This window comes from Pseudonaja textilis, chromosome 1, assembly GCF_049901715.1.
Source record: "Pseudonaja textilis isolate UNSWEBS1 chromosome 1, rPseTex1.2, whole genome shotgun sequence".
NCBI classification, from domain to species: domain Eukaryota; kingdom Metazoa; phylum Chordata; class Lepidosauria; order Squamata; family Elapidae; genus Pseudonaja; species Pseudonaja textilis.
Genome location: NC_141990.1, coordinates 300,183,635 through 300,202,693, shown reverse-complemented (window position 1 = coordinate 300,202,693; position 19,059 = coordinate 300,183,635). Strand labels below are relative to the sequence as shown.

At 37.7% G+C, this 19,059-nt stretch overlaps 2 protein-coding genes and 1 long non-coding RNA gene across 6 annotated transcripts in view; 2 read left to right on the top strand and 1 right to left on the bottom strand.

Annotated features, from left to right (window-relative positions):
- The window catches only part of LOC113435038 (uncharacterized), a 274,736-nt gene that overhangs the window by 167,559 nt on the left and 88,118 nt on the right, over positions 1 to 19,059 (top strand). The gene's annotated exons all lie outside the window — the stretch shown is intronic.
- COA8 (cytochrome c oxidase assembly factor 8) lies at positions 564 to 7,773 on the bottom strand. Its single transcript, XM_026698569.2, has 6 exons — positions 6,116 to 7,773; positions 4,136 to 4,333; positions 3,579 to 3,642; positions 2,427 to 2,517; positions 1,765 to 1,876; positions 564 to 1,340 (listed from the first exon to the last, which is right to left on the bottom strand). Exons 1-5 carry the CDS (start codon positions 6,281 to 6,283, stop codon positions 1,789 to 1,791), a joined length of 609 nt encoding a protein of 202 aa, XP_026554354.1. The 5' UTR covers positions 6,284 to 7,773; the 3' UTR covers positions 564 to 1,340; positions 1,765 to 1,788.
- BAG5 (BAG cochaperone 5) lies at positions 6,398 to 14,053 on the top strand. 4 transcript variants are annotated; one of them, XM_026698559.2, is made up of 2 exons: positions 6,398 to 6,524; positions 8,786 to 14,053. In XM_026698559.2, exon 2 carries the CDS (start codon positions 8,814 to 8,816, stop codon positions 10,167 to 10,169), a length of 1,356 nt encoding a protein of 451 aa, XP_026554344.1. In that variant the 5' UTR covers positions 6,398 to 6,524; positions 8,786 to 8,813; the 3' UTR covers positions 10,170 to 14,053. The 4 variants fall into 4 exon arrangements, with proteins under 4 accessions (XP_026554344.1, XP_026554346.1, XP_026554345.1 ...); XM_026698561.2 differs by lacking the exon at positions 6,398 to 6,524 and adding an exon at positions 6,542 to 6,698; XM_026698560.2 differs by lacking the exon at positions 6,398 to 6,524 and adding an exon at positions 7,555 to 7,655.

The window sequence follows — 19,059 nt, the reverse complement described above, 5'->3', positions numbered from 1 at the left end:
GTAATATTTATGTAAGAATAGATTGACAGACACAGATGATTTCTTCTAGAATGAATACTGAATATGAGATTTTAAAAAATGAATACATCAAAATGGAGACATGTTTGTATTTAATTAAATGAAGCATGAATTCCAAACTCATCTTAAAATATTTCAGTCATTTAGCAATTAATGATGTATAAAAAAGGTGAAAGGATTGGACACTGTTAGTAAAGCAGAGATCATCTGGATCGTGCTGGATTATCTGGATCAATCCAGTCCTCTATATTTTCCTGGGATCCATGCTGCACGTCCAATATGTCTTAAGTACAAGTGTTTCATATGCAGCCAGATAATTTCTTTTGTCTCAGAAAAAGCCCAAACAGGTTTCAGAATGGCATTTGATGTGTCTTGTTGGGCAGATTTGGCATTTCTACTTCTCCGGTCCTTGGACCTATCCTTTTCAGATGTTCCCCATGCCACATCATAGCATGTGTTGTTAACATACAATTTTCAGCCATTTAGCAAGATGTTCTATACATTTGATCACAAATTTTTAAATAATGCAATGCAGGACAAAGCAATTAATACCCAGCAACAAAAGTCTTTATTAGGAGAACCATTCCTAAATTATAAACTTTTCAGAGATGATATAAATGACATAAGTACAGTATCATCTTCATGCATTACAGTATAATGCTGGCATCTTCATGAGTGGTAATTACAGTTCCATAGAAAAATATTAAATTATTTGAATTATTTATAGTTGAAACAGTATTAATAAATTACCAGTCTTTTATAACAAAAGACTCACCATGACTAAGTATTAATTTATTTTACTCTATGAGTATCAAGTTCCTGACATATGCAGTGTTCTTGTATGCAATGTTAATCATTTTTATATTTAGACAGACAAAGAGCAACTCCAGTGGAAGGAAAAGGAACATTTAAATTACGCTATATGACTAAAGTGTAATGTATCTGTTTACTAAGTTCAATGCCATTCTCCCCTCACTGTTTTGACAAGGCACTGGGCATGAACCTAACTTATTGGACTGGGTATCCTCTTCCTTTTATTGTATTCTTTAATCATCTTTTGATTTATTGTTCTGATACTGCAATTTCTGGGGTTTAACCATTTGTTTTAGACAGTTCTATTATGATTATTATTTATTTTATAATTTTCCATTATATATTAATACTGCTTCTTAACCATTGCTGTCAATCGGAAGCATCTGATATATAAATGAACAAAATAAATAAATAAATAAAAACAAGCACCTATATACAAATATACCAGAATGCTTTGATATAATTTAGAAGAGAAACTCAATTCTTCGTCTCATCTTTGGTTGAAAAAACTAAAAAGAGAGAGAAGAGGAAAATTAGACTATAATTAGTCTATAATTAATATTTGGGCATGCTTACTATGTAACTAGCCTAATACACAGAGCCACTAAAGTAATAAAAGAAACACAACTGGATTTTATCAAGAGAAAATTAATATTTCTTTCAAAATTGTGTTATTCTATTTTCAGTAAGCTATAAGTGAAATTGGCAATATACTTAATCTAAACTTCCCCCAAAAGAGGAATGTTCTACAAAAGGGCAGAAGCTACTACTTAACCACTGGGGTGATTTTTTTAAAGAACTTGTTAGCTTTAAATTAGTATAATGACATAAATGTAAATTGTAGTTGATAACTCTGTATGCAACACTCTGAAACATAATTTTTTAGTTTTGTATTTTTAAATGTCAAAGCTGCAACTTAAGAATCAAATTTACCCAAAGTTGCTGTTGGTTTGCATTTCATTTCAGTCCAAATTTCTTCCATGCTTTTTCAAATGCTACTTGTCCCATGAGGAATGTGATAGCAAAATTCCGTTTGTACCATTCCCTACATTTGAGAAGCAAATGAACATAGCAAAATCAGTCATCCTTAGAAGATAAATATTTAGGGGGAAAAACTTCTGTCTTTGCATAATTAAAATGAACCCTAACAATGTGCTGTTGAAAGTACCTTTCTAGAAAAATACCCTACTCTGTACTATCTGTGGATGTATGCAAAATCTGCATGATTTCAAGCAAAGTTTTATTTTTTTTATTTCATATCCCCACTTTTCTGCATATTTCAGTGAATACAACTGAACGTTCTAGGCCTCGAGATATCTGCCTCAGGGCCTGCTATTATCAGTTACGTAGAGTATGAGACTGATGCGCAGCCTACTGCACTAGATGAAACAGTCAATGAAGAAATATTAAGAATATAGAAAATACAATACAGATTGGTAGGTGAATAGCAAGAGAGAAACAGGTAAAGTCAGCTTTTTGGAAACAATTCCAAAAATGTTATTAAACAAATTGGTCTTAAAGAAATCAATGAAAGTGAAGGATAGAACTGATTTGAAAAATAAGGAAAGAAAACTATCCTGAAAAGTATCTCTCACCTATTGTAGTATACATTTTTTTCCAAGTTTTTACTTAGGAAATCTTTGTAAAATTCAGCCATTTCCTCTATAGTCAGTGATGCTTTCTGACCTGAAAAGGAAATGAAACCACAATTTATAGATCAGGAAAAAACCTTAATGGTTAATTTATTTGTTCTTTATTATGACAGGTTTAATATCAAATTGAAATTGAAGGCAGGTTATCCATATTTATAGATTTATGGCTCCCTATGATCTCTTTTAAACACAAACAACCCTCCACAGAACAGTTGTATTATTTTAGGAATGTTCTCTTCACATTAAAGATCTGTATGAATCCTGTAAAATGAAAATGCTGTATGAAATTCAAGCAGTAGCATTAGTAGTAACTGGTTAAACGTAAGTATCCAAAATTTTGGCTTGCCTATGCTGTACTGAGTAAAGAGGAATTATCTTGGGCCTCATCTCTCTCTCTCTCTCTCTCTCTCTCTTTCTCTCCCCCCCCCCCCCTCTCTCTTTCTCTCCACCCCTCTCAGTTTACAATCTATGGGTATGCCTTACTAGCTGTCCAGGGGTGCATCTGGGCCTATGATCATGGGTTGAGTTGCCTGGGTTAAATGAATAATACTAAGCGGAGAAGAAAAATATTTTTTTTTATAACTAAGACTCACTCCAAATTCATGAAAAGTTATGGAGTTCTTTCAGCTCCTCTGTAACTGAATTTTAGTTATATTACTCTGTATCATAAGTTCTCTAACTTATAACTTCACTCTCAAGAAGCCTAATGTGTGCGTGCGTATGTGCGTGTATATGTGTGTGTATGTGTGTGTGTGTGTGTGTGTGTGTATGTATATGTATATGTATGTATGTCATTCGGCTTCATTCGGGTATTTTCCCACGTCATTGTAGTTGTGCTTTTAAAGTTGTAGCAACGTTTAGGCAGAATCTCATCTGCCATCATCAGGCTACCCGAACGAAACTGAATGCCATACATGTAAGTACCCGCGAAAACTTAAGAAAACATATATATATATATATATATAGGGGGTAGATTTAAGTGTGTGTGTGTGTGTGCGTGTGTGTGTGTGTGTGTATGAATGGTTAGATTTGAAATCCACAAATAATATAAATCATTTAAGAATGTATGCCAAATCGTAAAATTAATGATCTAACCTTTTTCATCTCTTGGCTGTATACCCTTGGCTTTCAGTCTAGAACAAACAAATTCTTCTTTTTCCTGAAATAGGATTCAATAATATTATAATATACTGGTTCTTAGTGTATTGGTATCATCTTATAAGTGACTATTATCAATCATAATAGTCATTGCAAAATCTACTCCATCTAATATTTTAACTGATGGATAAGATTCTCTTCAAAACAGAGATTAATGTATCTTCAGCAAATGCAATTCTGTAACAAAAAATTCAGCAGCTATCTATTCATTTTGATATTAAAACAGAGAGGACCTACTTAAGACTAACACATTTGTACAGCAATAAAAATACAAAAAAATACACTGGCTCTAGCTTAGGGTAAACAAATAATTATGACAGTAAGACTTCATAATTGGTACTGGAGTAATTTAGAAATGAAAAATAAATTTAAAATATCACAAATATAAAAATGAATTGTATATTGAACAGTTGAATAATATCATTCCTTTAAAACAAATATTGTGCAAGCCTTAAAAGGACACCTAGTGCCACCTGGTGGTTTTATATATCTACCTTTCTAAATGATAAATTTTGATTTGTCCAGAATTCTTGATTCCAAGCCTGGGTTTCCTGCCTAAGTTCTCTCAGTCTTCGCTCCAATGGAGTTTCATGTTTAGGAACATAAAATATTACTGGTCGAAGATTTGAATATTGATCAGGAGGTCCAATCCAATCACAGCAAGAATCTGAAGGCGGGTGAAAACGTGAAACCTTAAAAGAGAGAGGAGGTGGCGTTAATAATACAAAGCATCACAAATTATTTCAACATTACATTTCCCAAATGAAAGAAGCAAGCTATACAAACAATTATAAAGGTGAGAATTTTTTTTAAAGAATAACATTTAACACTGGACAAAATTCAATCTTATGTCTATCTTGTAGTTTATCAAACATCAAATAGGATAATGGTGATGAAATGAAATAATCAGAACAAATATTTTAAAAAAAGAATACTATCAAATTAAAACATAGAAAAAGAGACAACTGGGACAGGCAATCAATACAATACATACAATTTTCCAAATGTCATACATAGATCCCCAATTTGTTTTCCCCTGATAGAAAACAGATGTGGTTTATGATGTCTCCATAAGACTTAATATCTCTAGTTTGCCCTTAATTCCCCAAAGGCCCAAATGTTCAGTTCCAAACCCATGATATCATGCACTGCTGAACATCCCCACTATAATTTTCAGATCCTATTTTTAACAAGAAAACTTCAAGTGAAAAACTAATCTCCCCATAAAGGAGTAGCTCAATTGGAAAAAAAAGAAAATAAAGTACAAAACAAAATACTACAAAGGAGTAAAGTTCATGGAGGACAGATAAACTAAAGCAACTGTTTGTAATTTTAACAAAGAATTGTGGGGATATTAAAATCATTTTACAAGCTGCCCTTCAAGAGTTTTTTCTCGATACTGTAATACAGTATTCTGAAATTGTAATTTAAAATTGAGACTAATCTAACTATAATCTAACATGGCGAAAAAACCCAAAATATTATTGCCGATAAATGGAACAGCAATACAGTTACTGACTCTTATTTCTAGTTTTTGGACATTGTGTTAAAGCTTCAAAAGCTAACAAAGTAGGCTTCCCTCATTCCAGATCTAGGGGCCATTACAGATAAGATAGTGGCACTGGTGGAGAAGGGTATCAGAAGGGAGGATAATGTACTTAATGTGATGATCCAAGCCCCATCCCTTTATAAACACTTATAGAAAGGAAGGCAGAACTTAGATTACGATGGCATAACCACTATCCCACTGATGCCAGAGTGGGTAGTTGTTCTCCATATATTTCTTGGAAAGTGTGGGGAAGGATAGTCTAAAGATCTACTCTTCTTTAGGCAGTTCCAAAATATAAAGAGATTCAGGAGTTAAAATCGGCTTCTTAAATTGAAGTCATGTAGACCATGAAGTGAATATTTAGTCCCAGACAGTTCACTTGGTATCACCGTTTCCAAACTGTTTTCAAAATCAGCTTTACACACAGTGCAAAATGGTAATCTAGGCAGTTAGCAGAGCACAGATTACTAAAGACAGCCGAAGTGGTTAAAAGTGCTTTGAACAGAAGAAAACATTTTTGTGTAATGAAAAAACAATCTCCTATCAACGAGAGGCAACCTGATCTTTTTCTGTCACAGAAAGAAAACCGAAAAGGGGAAATATTATACCTTAACCCACAAGTTATGCACAGTGCCTTGTCCAGGATAAGAGACCATCATTTCATTAACTCCAAGCAGCTTCCTTCATTTGCTTACCAAGATCTGATGAATAAATCACAATTGGCTGGATTTACAAAACGCGCAAATGCAACCAGATTATCGTTAAAACTTGGGCTATGTGGACCAAGCCACCGACTCTATGACAGCAGATGGTTACCCGGTGCCCTCCCGCAGTCAAGTCACGCTGGCTGGGAACCAGACGAACGGAATTACGAAACTTTGACAGGGCACTTGGGTACCTTAGCCCCTTATTTCCTCCGCGTTACCTTTGTCTTGGGAGGCGAGGGCGCGCTCTTCCTCTCCGGATCTTCGCCCTGCGAAGGCCCCCCGGAGACTGAGGACGACAAAAACCTGCAGCCGAAGCAGGTCGAGACTAAGTACCGGCAACCGCCTAGGCTGTATAGAAACCCTCGTCTCCTCAAGAGTGCCGCCATCCCGGACAGACCGAGGCGAGGACTAAACAGCCCCCACAGCCGCAAGAACTGAACGCGCCCGTCACTTTACGGCAACGTCGTGAAAGGGGAGGGGCGGAGGGAGATTTCCCTGTCAGTTCTCGCGCGCTCTCCTCGTTGCCTCAAATGGCGCCGGCGTTATCGAGCGCCGGGAGAGCGCGCGAGCTGGCCTGGCGGCGGGAGTGTTGCGATCAGGCCGGGTCATTTTCGAGCCAACCTTGAGGTGAGAAAGAGAGCGGAGAGTGGGGAGGGACGTGGCGGCGAAGGTGCTACGGAGAACTCCCATCCTGCTGTGCGCTTCCGAAGGACGATAACGTGGGGATTGGAAAGCGGGAGGGAGAGAATGGAAAGCCCGCAACGTCGGTTCGAAGGAAGGGAGCTAGAAGAGCGGAGCGACGTTAGTTGGAATTACCTGACTCGCGGTTGTCGCGGGAGCGGGGAAAGAGTATGGAGTGGAAGGTGAAGGGGAGAAGACTTGCGGCATAAGGAGGGAAGGAAGGCAGGGAGGCTGGTGCTTGCCGACGGGGCGAAGGAGCTGGGCGAGTGATAGTGAACATGCCCGGGCGGCTGCTGTTTAATTGGGAGCGTGGAAGCGGGTACAAGGCTTCTCAAACCGAGGTGGGGGAGGTGAAGAGGAAAGCAAAGGCAGGCAGGCCTGGTAAGACTGCTTGGTGGGCGATTGTGAAGACTGGCATTCCGACGAAGTTGGCGAGCCAGGGGCCGAATCAAACAAGCCGGGGGGCGGGGGGGGGGGGAGGCTCGGCAAAACCCCGCGGCCAATAGGGGTGACCTGAAAGCTGCTCTAGTCTAAACGACCTCAATTGCCGCCCTTTCCTCTTTCCGGTCCTGTGGCGTCCTCCCCTATGCCTGCCTGCCTTCTTCCCCCACCCCTTCCTTTTGTCAAGGTGGGCCGTAGAGAGAGAAAAGGTGCAGAGAAGTCCTCGTTTATCGGGGCCCATGGAGGGACGAATCTGGATTAGGCAAGGGTCATGTGTGTGTGGGGGGGGGGTTGGAGAGAGGGAGGGTCTCCCAAGGCGGGTAGGCCAAGCGGCTGTTCGCCTCGTGTTGGGTCCAAGCCCCCCCTTTTTAGTGCAGCGGGAGAGCTGCTCGGGAGACCCGCTCTGCGTCAGATCAGGCGACGTGCCCGCACTACTTGGCAAGCGTTGAAGCAGCGGCGTGCAGGGGGCGGGGGCGACTATTTTTAAGCGTGTAGCGCAGCTGGCGGCGGCGGAGTCCCAGCAGGGGGAGGGGAGAGGGCGAGATTTAGGAAGCAGATGGGAAGAGCCGCGTCGGGGTGGGGGGTGGGGTGAAAACCTCTGCGGAGCTTGTGACGGCGCGGATGGGTCTTCCCCCGGTAAATAGCTCCAGGTTGATCAAGGGTGTTGGCGAACGGGGCGGGGAGGGGGACCCCCTGTTCTCGTCTCCTCCAGAACTCGAACCCGTTTGCTTTCTCCGCCTCCCCTTTCTCCTCCCACCCCCGCCCCAAGCGGCCTCCCCTCCTTCTCCTTCAGCCGTTCCCGGAGAAGCGCCCCGGTGGCCAAAGCGGAATTAAGATTGTGCAGCATTGTGAAGTCACTGGTGGGGGGGGGGAGCGTGGGGCGGCGAGGTGGGGGTCAGAGAGAGGACGGCGGGGAGGTTGTCGGCGCGCTCTACCTGGGGGAAGCGGCCCGAGCTCGGGGCTGATTCCTGGCTACCTTCCTGCAGGAATGTAGGATTGAGACAGGGGCCGGGGGATCAAGCTCTGTGCACGGGGACTCGCTTCCCCCGAAGAGCTTCTCACTGGGTAAGAATAGGGCGGACCCGGGAGGGTTGGGGGTGCAATAAGTATCGGGGCTGAATGAGTTGCAGCTTTGCTCTGTGCCAAGTGGTAGCTGGTAGAGATAGATGGCCGCAGTGTGTTTTGAGAGGAATCGATGGACCGGACTCAAAAGTATTGACACCCTGGCCAGTACAGTTTGAAATGACGAGGAGGACTGTCTTTATTTCTGGAGAAACGAGGAAAAGGCAAAAATATAACTCCGTATTTCCCTGGGATGACCAAAGAAGGGTAACAAGAGATATATCTGTTTTTGTTCCTATTTTATCTGCTTTTGATTACTAGAAGGATATTGTATGGGGAGGCAGTTGGTACTGTTTTTTTCTTCAATACATCAGCACTTGTTATGACTTGCTTGTGGTATTTAAAAGAGATTGGGGAAAGAAACCACTCTGCTTGGAACATTTTAGTTTATACTTTTTACTTTTGGCAAGGGGTAGACCAATTTAATTAGAGATGTTGTAAGTTCATAATATGCATCAGATTTAAAGCAACTGGCAGAATCTTTCAATATTACAGCTATGATATCGTCAAACTGATGTGTTGTACTGTATTGTCTCTCAAAACAATAGTGGAATATTTCTTGAGTACTTCCAACTGCACATACATGTTCTTAGAATATTTTCAAACAATCTGTTACATTTTATTCTGTTTTCCATTGTTTTTAGTTCTGTTGAAACTGGATGAAGAAAAAGAATGGATATGGGTAACCAACATCCATCTATCAAAAGGCTGCAAGAAATACAAAAAGAAGTCAAAGAGTTTGAATCTCAAGTAGTAGCCTTCAGTGGTTTGTCCAGTGATAGAGCTTACAAGAAATTAGAAAGGACTTTGACTAAACAGCTTTTTGAAATAGATTCTGTGGATGCTGAAGGAAGAGGTGATGTTCAGCAAGCCAGAAAGAGGGCTGCCCAAGAAACTGAGAAACTGCTTAAGGAACTAGAGCAGAATGCAAACCATCCCCAAAGGCTGGAGATCGAATCCATATTTAACGAGGCACAGGCATTGGTGGAGCAGGAAATCACTGCCTTTTATAAAGGAGGCAACTGTGTAACTGAGGAATTTGAAGAAGGTTTACAGGATATAATTTTTAGACTCACTCAGGTAAAAACTGGAGGGAAAATTTCTCTGCGGAAAGCCAGATATCGCACCCTGACTAAAATATGTGCTGTTCAAGAAATTATAAGTCGTTGTACAAAGCAGCAGCCTTCCCTGCCATTGTCTAGTGATGCACATCCTTCTGTTTCCAAAATTAATTCTGTCATAGGAGATGTGAACAAAGCAAAAGGGACTCTTATTGCTGTATTAATGGGAGTAAACAACAATGAGACCTGTAGACATTTATCCTGTGTACTCACAGGTCTGATTGCTGATCTGGATGCCTTAGATGTATGTGGTCACCCAGAAATAAGAAACTATCGTAAAGAAGTAGTGGAAGAGATCAATAGATTGCAAAAATATCTGGATCTGGAAGAAGAAGCAGATTCCACTTATGCTTATGACTTGGCACAAAACGGATCCATTATAAAAATAGAAGAAATACGCAATAACATGAAAGAAGTTAAAGGTTCCCTTTTAAAAATAGAGAAAGCTTCAGATTTGTATCTAAAGTCAAAGACAGAGTTGCAGGGGTTAATCGCCCAGTTGGATGAAATAAGTCCAGGCAATAATCCCTGCATCCGAGAAGCCAGGAGGCGAGCCGTGATAGAAGTGCAAACCCTCATAACTTATACTGACTTAAAGGAAGCACTTCTTAAACAACAAACCTTTGTAGAGCAAACAGAAACAGAAACAGACGTCTCATCACAAAGAGCAATTTGGAATATTCTTGGAAACGTAGCTCAGATTCAGCAAGAGGTGTTGTCTTTTGATGGGAACAGAACTGATAAGAACTACATGCGGTTAGAGGAGCTCCTCACCAAACAGCTTCTAGCACTTGATGCTATAGATCCTCGAGATGAGCATTCAAAAGTATCCAGGAAACAGGCAGTGAAGCTTGCACAGAACATTCTTTACTATTTGGACATGAAAACTGATGAATGGGAGTACTAAAATAATATTGGTCTTGTGTGCTAGATGTTGGTTTCTCTCTTGCACTTTATAACAGTCAGTCTCCCTGTTACTATAAGACTAACAGTTCCATCATTTGCTCATCTGTTTGAGGTTGAGTAAAAGTTGGACTGGGCTAAGCAGCAACTTTTTCCTGCTCGTGCAATCAGGCAGTGAAGGCAGTCCAATTATGTTACAGTTTTTGTCATAGCCTGTTTTCTGTTGTTTGCATGATTTGTGAAGAAGACTCCCAAAACTGCATCTCCAGCTGTTGCCTAAAGCTTTCTATATAAAATTCTACACCAAGACAAAATACAGTCTTGTAAAATCAAAGCAAAATTAATGAGAAAATCCAGTGCAAATGTCAGTCAGCCTTAAACCAGTTTAGATGTTTGCAGTTGTCTGGTTCAATCCAGTCGCAATCCAAAGGATTAAATGCAAATTACTCATGGCTGTTTTGTGTGTTTGATTTAATCTTGCTGATCTTTCATCTGAGATTTTTTTAATAGTTTGGCATAATATGAAACATGAACATATCTGAAATATAGATATAAATTTGTAATTGCATACTTTCTTCTGATTTCCATAGGATTATTTCAGAATTAACAGAGTTACAGTCGATCACCTTGCACATTCTGGAATTCTCATTATGTAACAGCGTTCCATGCGCCTTTGGCGTTTAGTCATGACAGCCACATGACCACGGAGATGTCTTCAGACAGCTCTGGCTCTTCAGCTTTGAAACGGAGATGAGCACTGCCCCCTAGAGTGGGGAACGACTAGTACATTTGTGTGAGGGGAACCTTTACCTTTTTAAACTAGAGGAACACCAGAATATAGAAATGGTACTTTAAAGATAGAATGCACAGCATAAGTTGAATATATATTTTCTGAATTATGGTGAACTTTTCAGTAATCAATGATTCTGAATTTGGGATCTTAATAGCTGTGTAGATATTTTCCTTTAATTTTGTGATGATTTGGTAGATATTGGGCAACTTGTCAAACATTCCTTGCATTTTTTAGATTGATTCATCAATTCTTTCTCCAGACTCAGCTTGACACAAAAATGTTACTTTTTCTAAGATTTCATGTGCTGTTATTATAGCTTAAGAGTGTTGATTAAAACTGTTTTATTTTCCAAATGGCTGTTCATGATTTATGAAGGCAGCAGATATTTCTTTTAACTTTTTAAATCTTTCAATCCATCAAAATGACTAAACATTTCAGAAAACAGAATTTAAAAAACAAAAGCATTGTTATATATTACTTTAACTATTCTGAATAGGTTGTATGTACTATTCCTAAGTATACAAGAAAATGTTGCTTTAGTTTTTTTAACATTTTGTCCTCTATTACCTTTTTGCCTTCACTGAAGTCTCATAATTCATTAACAGTATCTGATAATATTTTTGAATACACTAAACTTACGTCAGTTTAGCAATAATTTTTCCCCGTTGCTATTCGGAATAGGAGAAATCAACAGCAATTATATTTTTAGAATGCATTGTTAGTATCATCCAGAAATCTGCAGTTGATTAATATGTAGAATAACATGTTTCTAATCCAATCTCCATATAATCAAAATTATTGGCTTGTAGAATATTATTTCTACAATACATGATTAATGCATGCTGAGATATTACATTGATGTCTATGAATAAAGTTTTAGTATAGAATTAAAAGGCACAAGGCTTATTCTTCAGAAACAAGTGCCTTTTAAATGACCTTTGAATTTGTAGCACCTTGTAGCTTATGACTGCTGTAGTTTTTCATGGTGTTTTTCAGTGAAGTTTTTTCTGTAGTATGGATTATCAGTTACAGCTTTAAAAAAGCTATCATATTTGTAAGTCTCTACTGTGATATTAGCAAACACCTAAAACCTTGATGACAGCAACCTCCATTTTGCTTAGTTTTGTCCTTGGCCTAGTCTCATTGGCTCAATTCTCTGATCTCTGTGTGTTTCATTTCTGTAAGATGTAAAAAAGAGTAGTAGCTCAATTTACCTTAAAATTAATTTTGATCTTGTTGCACAAAAAGTTTTTTTTTAAGCTTGATGTATTTTTGTTGTCCTAATATTTTGGTGAATCTGTGTCAATGAACAGTTAATAGTCCAAAATGGACTAATAAGCTTTTTGGTAACTTCATCATCAGCAACTTCATGTTGTCCTTTTTCTCATTGCTTAAAATGATTACTTCTGTCTTTTTGTACTGTTTTGTTCTTTTGTACTAGTTTGGGTCCTAAATTGTCTACCATATCGGATTAAGATATTTACACTTGAATTAGAAGTTTTCATTCTACTTACATGATTTTGATCCCACACCCTGCACACATAGTTTCTACATGATTTGGATTCCCCATTAATATAACTTTCAAAACAGTAATACAAGTGTTTTTCTTCCAGTCTCTTTTCCCCTTCTTCCACTTCCATGTGGAAGCTATTTCTTATTTGAGTACTCTGAAATGAGATAGCAGATTAGACATGTATTTTTTAGGGAACAAATAAATAATTGGCTGTGTATCTACTTGTCCTTCAGCTCACAGAAAACTCTTCACAGAAGATACCTTTGTGAAAGGAAGAGAAAGATGATTACTGCTGATTCTCCTCTCTCTTTACTTCCCTGGATTCCATAAAATAAGCTTCAGTGTTTGGGGAACAGCATTACATTTGATGTTGAAAATTGTAGCAGAAAGAAAGTTTATATTTGGATTTAGTTTTTATGCTGTTTATGCTTCAGAAACATTCTTAATATTGGTTACTACTTACTGCAGGTAGTATCTTGTATGGAAAAAAATCTTTTCAGTAAATTCCAACTGTAGTGGAAGAGGCGAAAGTCATTTATTCCCATGCAGTTCTGAAGAAGTCTAGCAATCATTTGGGGGAACTTTCTGCAATCACATAGTGAGTGGTTTAAAAAGAATGGCAAACTGTAAAAACAGCTCAGCTGTTTCCTTTATGCTATTCTAGTTTGCGCCACATACATCCTGGTTTTTTGGTATTTTAACTTTAAGATTTTCTATTAACCCTCTGCTCATATTTTACACATAACTGCAATGCTTCAACATGTAGGCTTCTAGTACACAGGGACATTCTTACAGTTCCCATGACTCTTGCACCTTGTAAAAGCTGCAGGTTTTAAAGAGAATGTAATAAAATTACAGTAGGTATTGTACTAAGAGCATAATTTTCCATTTTTCTATTTAAAAATAATCTCTAGCTCTCAAATTTAAGTGTGCTTTGCTGATCTATATTAAGTTACTTGGTATAACTATAAATCTGATTTTTGCATGAATAAATATGAAAAAGTAAATATGATAAACCAAAATGAAACATTGTAAATTTGGTTTGCGCATTTAAGAACATTCTTTTTCTACTTAACATGCAAGTAGTTACAGCACATATTTTCCATTGCAAAGATTTAACAGTCTATTCTGCAGTTCTGCATTGGACCAGATCAGAGGGTGTTTTTTTTAATATAAAGGTTTTTGTGCAGTGCCATAGTATTTAGGGTAAGAAACACATGTAATTCTACTCAAATACATCATGATTTTGATTGTATTGCTTTAGATGTTCTGTTGCTCTAAATAGCCGCCTGATAGCTTTCTGGTATCTTTGCCAGCAATCACAAAACAATTTTGTTTTGAGCAGTTTGAAACTAACTATTCCAATATGATTGGCAAACCATTGTAATCAGCTTTTATAATTAAGCTTTCTCTGGGCACTAGGCCTGTAGTTGGTACATATTCTGTTGTATGTTAAACTTGAGAACAAGCTACTACGTGGTTGGAACTTGCTATTTTTTGAAGAAGTGTATTATCTCATGTTTATGTATTGCACTGTTCAGTATATACAGATTCAGAAATCAAATAAATTATTTGGATGTTGCTTTCTTGACAATTTACTCCAGGACAGAATAATTCTTTGTGTTGCATGGTGGGTTGTGGGTATAAAATACTTTCTATACTTCGACATAATGGTCTACACAGCCATTGCTGATACATGGATGGGATTAGAATGTTAAATTAGGATTTTCTTCTTTTTGATTAAAAAAAATAGTTATCAAATATAGGCCTTTTTAAGAAGCACAATTTTAGAAATAATATGTTAACAAAATAACATAATGAAATGCAGCCTTTCCTCAACTAGACCCTGGATGGTCATACATGCCCTGATCACCTTATAATTAAATTATGGCAATGTGCTCTATATGAGGCTGCCCTTGAAGACCATGTGGAAGCCTCAACTGCTTCAAAATGCTGCAACTTGAGCAATAATGGGCACTTTTCATTATGCTCATGAGTCCCAATTTGTGTTGGTTGCCAGTAGGCTTCCAGGTGCCATTCAAGCCTGGATATCTGAGGGATTGCCTCATCTCCAAATGTTTCTGCTCACCCACTATGTTTGGGCTGAGTGGGTGAACTCTGGGTCTCCTCAATTAAACATCTTGTGGGACCGTTGAAGCATGCCTTTTAAGTCACTGTCCCCTACCTCTGGAAAAGAATCCCCTCAGAGATATGGACACTGCCATTGTGCAATTTGGGAAAACACTTTTAAGACCTGACTCTGTTCCCAGACTTTAGGTTAATTGCTTGTGTTTTCATAGTTTTGGTTGTTTTGAATTGAACTGTTGGTTTATGTTTTTAATTGTTTTCACTATGTATTTGGATTTTGTAAGCTGCCAGAAATTACTGAAGTGATCAGCCATCACATATTAAATTATTATTAAAATGTAAAATTGGAACCTTAGAATCTGACTATCTAGGATTTAACTACTTGAACTCCTGGATGAAAGAGGTTATGTAATTATAACCACTAAATGCAATTTAATGGCCTTCCCAATCAAAAAGCTTTTCAAAGGGGCAACAGATTACAAATAAAGTAATTAATTTTACTTCCATCTTTCTAAAACGTTCCTTTACCCTGTTTTACCCCCCACTCCATGGGGTTTGGTATAAGAAACAGAAGATGATGAACCTTAAATTATTTCTATTCCTTTAATGATTATATCAGAATAAAATTTTATTGATAGGAGGGGAAGTTATATTTGTATGTCCTGCATAGCTAAGATCTATTTAATGCACTATATAGATAGTTGGCAGAAAGAAAAACTTTAAAAATGGTGGATAATTCATTTATTTGGTGTTTTAGGAGTTCTGTGTTAATTTTCTGCAAAGTATCAACATAGCATGACATGGATCAGACTATTTTAAGATTTGGAAACTAGATTTCACTTAGAGATTGGTATGTTAATAAATATACCTACAATCACATAGCGACAGTATAAACAGAGGCATCTTTTTAAAGTCAGCCTAATTATATGTATATTAAGAAGAGTGGCTTCCTTAAACCAATTTTATGCAGTGTCATTTTCCCTGGGAAATATGTTAGAAGGATTGGATTACCGAAGCAATTATAATGAACTTTGTTCCTCCCCAAGGACATCCTTATATTCTGGGATTTTATGGTAAATTCTGGTTCCTCCAACTTTTTACATTGAATATTAGATGCTAATTATAATTTTCTCCTAGCACTAATTTTTGAGTTCTTTAGAGGAAAATCTTAAAATGCAACTGGATCTCAATCACCTTGGTGCTCCATTTGCAAGGGTGGAGGGGAGTAGAAGGGAAGAGGCCTGGAAGTCCATTTTGGCTCCAGTGTTCTGGTATAGCCTCCCTGCCTTTCAAGTTAAAATGGAGCTCATATAGAGCATTTAGAGATGTTACCAGAGCTTTGTCATCTGTTAAGCAGTTATATTACATCACTCTTGTTCTTTTGTGGTATTTTAAAATGAACATTTTAATAATTTTATTGTATTGATTTTATTATTAGTGCCAAAAGTCTTGGAGCAGATTGATTGATTGTTGCATGGTTTTGTTCCACTTTTTCATGCAGGCATCAGGTTTTGGAAGAGTTCTCTAGAAAAATCTGCCTTATAAAAACGGCACAGAAAACAATTTTATGGAAAGAATTAAGGCATAAATTACATCTAGCTTACATTTATGTTTTAATAAATTATAGTCTCATTTGCCAAGTAAAAAAGAAGCAAGATAATCAAGCCATTCTAGCCCAGTTTGCATGCACATTAATTTATCAAAAAAAAAAAAAACCTAATGAGAAAGCAAGAATAGTTATACTATTATGCAGTGAGTGACTTTTCAAGAAGAGCCGGAAATCTTAAGGGAGTGGACTGGACAATGTAAACATCATATACAGGTTTAAAATAAGGTATCTCTAGGAATGTAGGAAAGAAAAGGGAACGGAGAGGGGGAGAGAGAGAGAGAAAGAAAGAAGAAAAAGAAAAAGGAAGGAGGACAATGGAAATACCTATAAGAATGTAGAAAATACAATGGAGTATACTAAAAGCCTATTTTTTATTGCTCAATTTTATTGCATAACTCTACCCTAAACTAAGCTGAAAATATTCTGAGTATCCTGATGAAATAAATACGTTGTTTTTGATTGACTATGAGCCATCACATTGGCATCAACTCATAACAATCACATAGATGTTCTCCATCATGATCTGTCCCTAATCTGATAATTTTTTAAGTCGGGGTCCCCAACCATTGGCCAGCTTGGTGCTGGTCCGCAGCCTGTTGGAAACCAGGTTATGCAAGCAGCAGGCGAACACATGAAGCTTGGCATGCGTGGGAACTAGGTTGCAGGTGCAAAACTCCCTCTTGCCATTGCTGCTGCCATGGAGCCAAAAAAATTGGGGACTGCTTCAGTATTTTAAGTCTTCCTGTGGTGCACCTAACTGAGTACATCCATCTTGCTGATAGTCATTCTTTTCTCTTTCCATTTTTCCTAGTGTTACAGCCTTCTTCAGAGAGCTGAGTCTTCACATAATATGTCTGATATAGGATAATTTTAGTTTGGTTGTTTATGCATTGAGTAAGACCTCTGGCCTGATTTGTTTGATGATCCATTGGTTTGCTTTATTGATAGTTTGTGTGCTGTACTCTCAGGGGTCTTCTCCAAAACCAAAGTTCAAAAGTGTCAATACTCTTTGTCCCGATTCTTCAAAATCCAGCTTTCGGTTCTATAAAATAGGGAATATCATGGCATGCAGAATTCTCATCTTTGCTGGTATAAACATGCTCTGCATCTGAATATCTTTTCCCGGGCTTCCTGGCTGTTCTACCAAGTGCTTTTCTTGACTGTTCTTTTACTGATGACAATTGATCCTAAAAGACAGGAACAATTTAGCATTTTGATATCTTCATTATCAGTTCGATGGCTGGTTGTTTCCACTGTTATCTTTAGTTTGGTCTTCCTTTTATTTAATTTTAGTTCCATATTTTTCAGTATGCACCCTGCCTTTTATTACAAGAGATTGTATATTTGGCTGTCAGAGTAGTGACATTAGCATAATCACCTACAGTCACCTTCAGGTGAAATGGGTGAGATAAAAGTTAAATAAGTAAAAATTAAATAGTGATGGTTATTGATATTTTTTCCTCCAATTTTTAAACTGCATTCATCTTCCAATTCTGCTCCCCGTAATATATGTTCAACATATAGGCTGAACAGAATAAGGGGAGAGCGTACAATGTTGTTTCAATCTTTTGCCAAAATGAAACCAGTCGAATTCACCATGGTCTATTCATACTGTAGTTATAGATATATAGGTGCAATTTTGGAAGAGGACAGTGAGATTTTCTGAGATTCCCTCTTTTCTAAGCATTTGCCACAGCTTGAGATGATTGAGATGATCACAGTCCTTTCTATAATAAATAAAACACAAACTTTTAATATTATTTGGCTTTCCCAGTTATCCAATGTGCAATAATACTATATCTCATGTTCCTCAGTTTTTTCTAAGGTCAACTTAATATCTGAAATGTCCCTTTCCATTAAGGTCTCCAATCTGCACTGAACTAAACATGGTTTTGCTACAATGTTTACACATTGTTAAGTCTCCCTCTCCCTTACTAGAATTTATACTCACGTCTTCCAATTTTGGATTCTTTCTTCAGATTTGCTGACATAATTTACAAATTCTTTGTTTGTTGCTTGCCATATTTCTGTAGGTATTTCATCAGTTCCTGTAGCCTTCCAACTTAGTAATAATCAAAGTGCTGATCTAGTTTCGTCTGTACTAGAGCTTATGACATCTTGTATGCTCGCCCATATCTCTACTGTACAATATTTTAGTATACTCCTTCAATCTTTCTATGATCGTCTTTTAATGAGTTAGTGTCCATAACTGTGTTTTAGCATGCAAATTTAAGATTGGAAAATTTTTCTGAGTTCGAATATCTTGTGGAAGACTTTCCTTGTTTTTCCTTCTCTATTTCCATCTTCAATGTCTTTACATGTGCAGTTATAGTACTACTTTCTGTTTCTTCTGACAGAAGACTGTTATGTTCTTTCTTGAGATTTTTGCCCTTCTTGCCTTTGGCTTCCCTTCTCCTTTTGCCAGTCTCTCTCTCTCTCTCCCCACCACCACCCCGACATATAGTTTGCTTTCATCTTTGGCAACTTGGTCATGTTTATTCCTAACAGCATCTTTTAAATTTATTCCATAGTTCCTCTAGTAGTTCTCTATAAATGGGTTTCTGGATTTCAAAGCAATTACTGATGAAATTGAAAATGCTCAAGATCATATTCTGGAAAACAGTTGGTTTTCTTCTTCTTTAGCTTAACTTGGAACTTACATATGAGCGGTTTGTGATCTGCTCCACAGTCAGCACCTAGGCATCTTTGGTGCTAGAATTGAGCTCCTCCACCAGCTTTTAAGAGTGGTAGTACTCTTGGTTGGTTTAAAGACCCATGATTGGATGTGGTGATAGTTAATAAAAATAAGTCTTAATATTTGTTGATAGAACAATATAGATCCAAAAGAGACTCTGAGAATCACGAATATACTTTATAATAGTTAAGTGGAC

What these genes read in the sequence shown, in the direction of transcription:
- COA8 (XM_026698569.2), bottom strand. Translation starts at nt 6,283, where the DNA reads ATGGCGGCACTCTTGAGGAGACGAGGGTTTCTATACAGCCTAGGCGGT. An exon ending in CCTCGCCTCCCAAGACAAAG is followed by an intron (nt 4,334 to 6,115) that starts GTAACGCGGAGG and finishes CTCTCTTTTAAG; the next exon opens with GTTTCACGTTTTCACCCGCC. An exon ending in ACAGCCAAGAGATGAAAAAG is followed by an intron (nt 2,518 to 3,578) that starts GTTAGATCATTA and finishes TTTCCTTTTCAG; the next exon opens with GTCAGAAAGCATCACTGACT.
- BAG5 (XM_026698559.2), top strand. Translation starts at nt 8,814, where the DNA reads ATGGATATGGGTAACCAACATCCATCTATCAAAAGGCTGCAAGAAATA.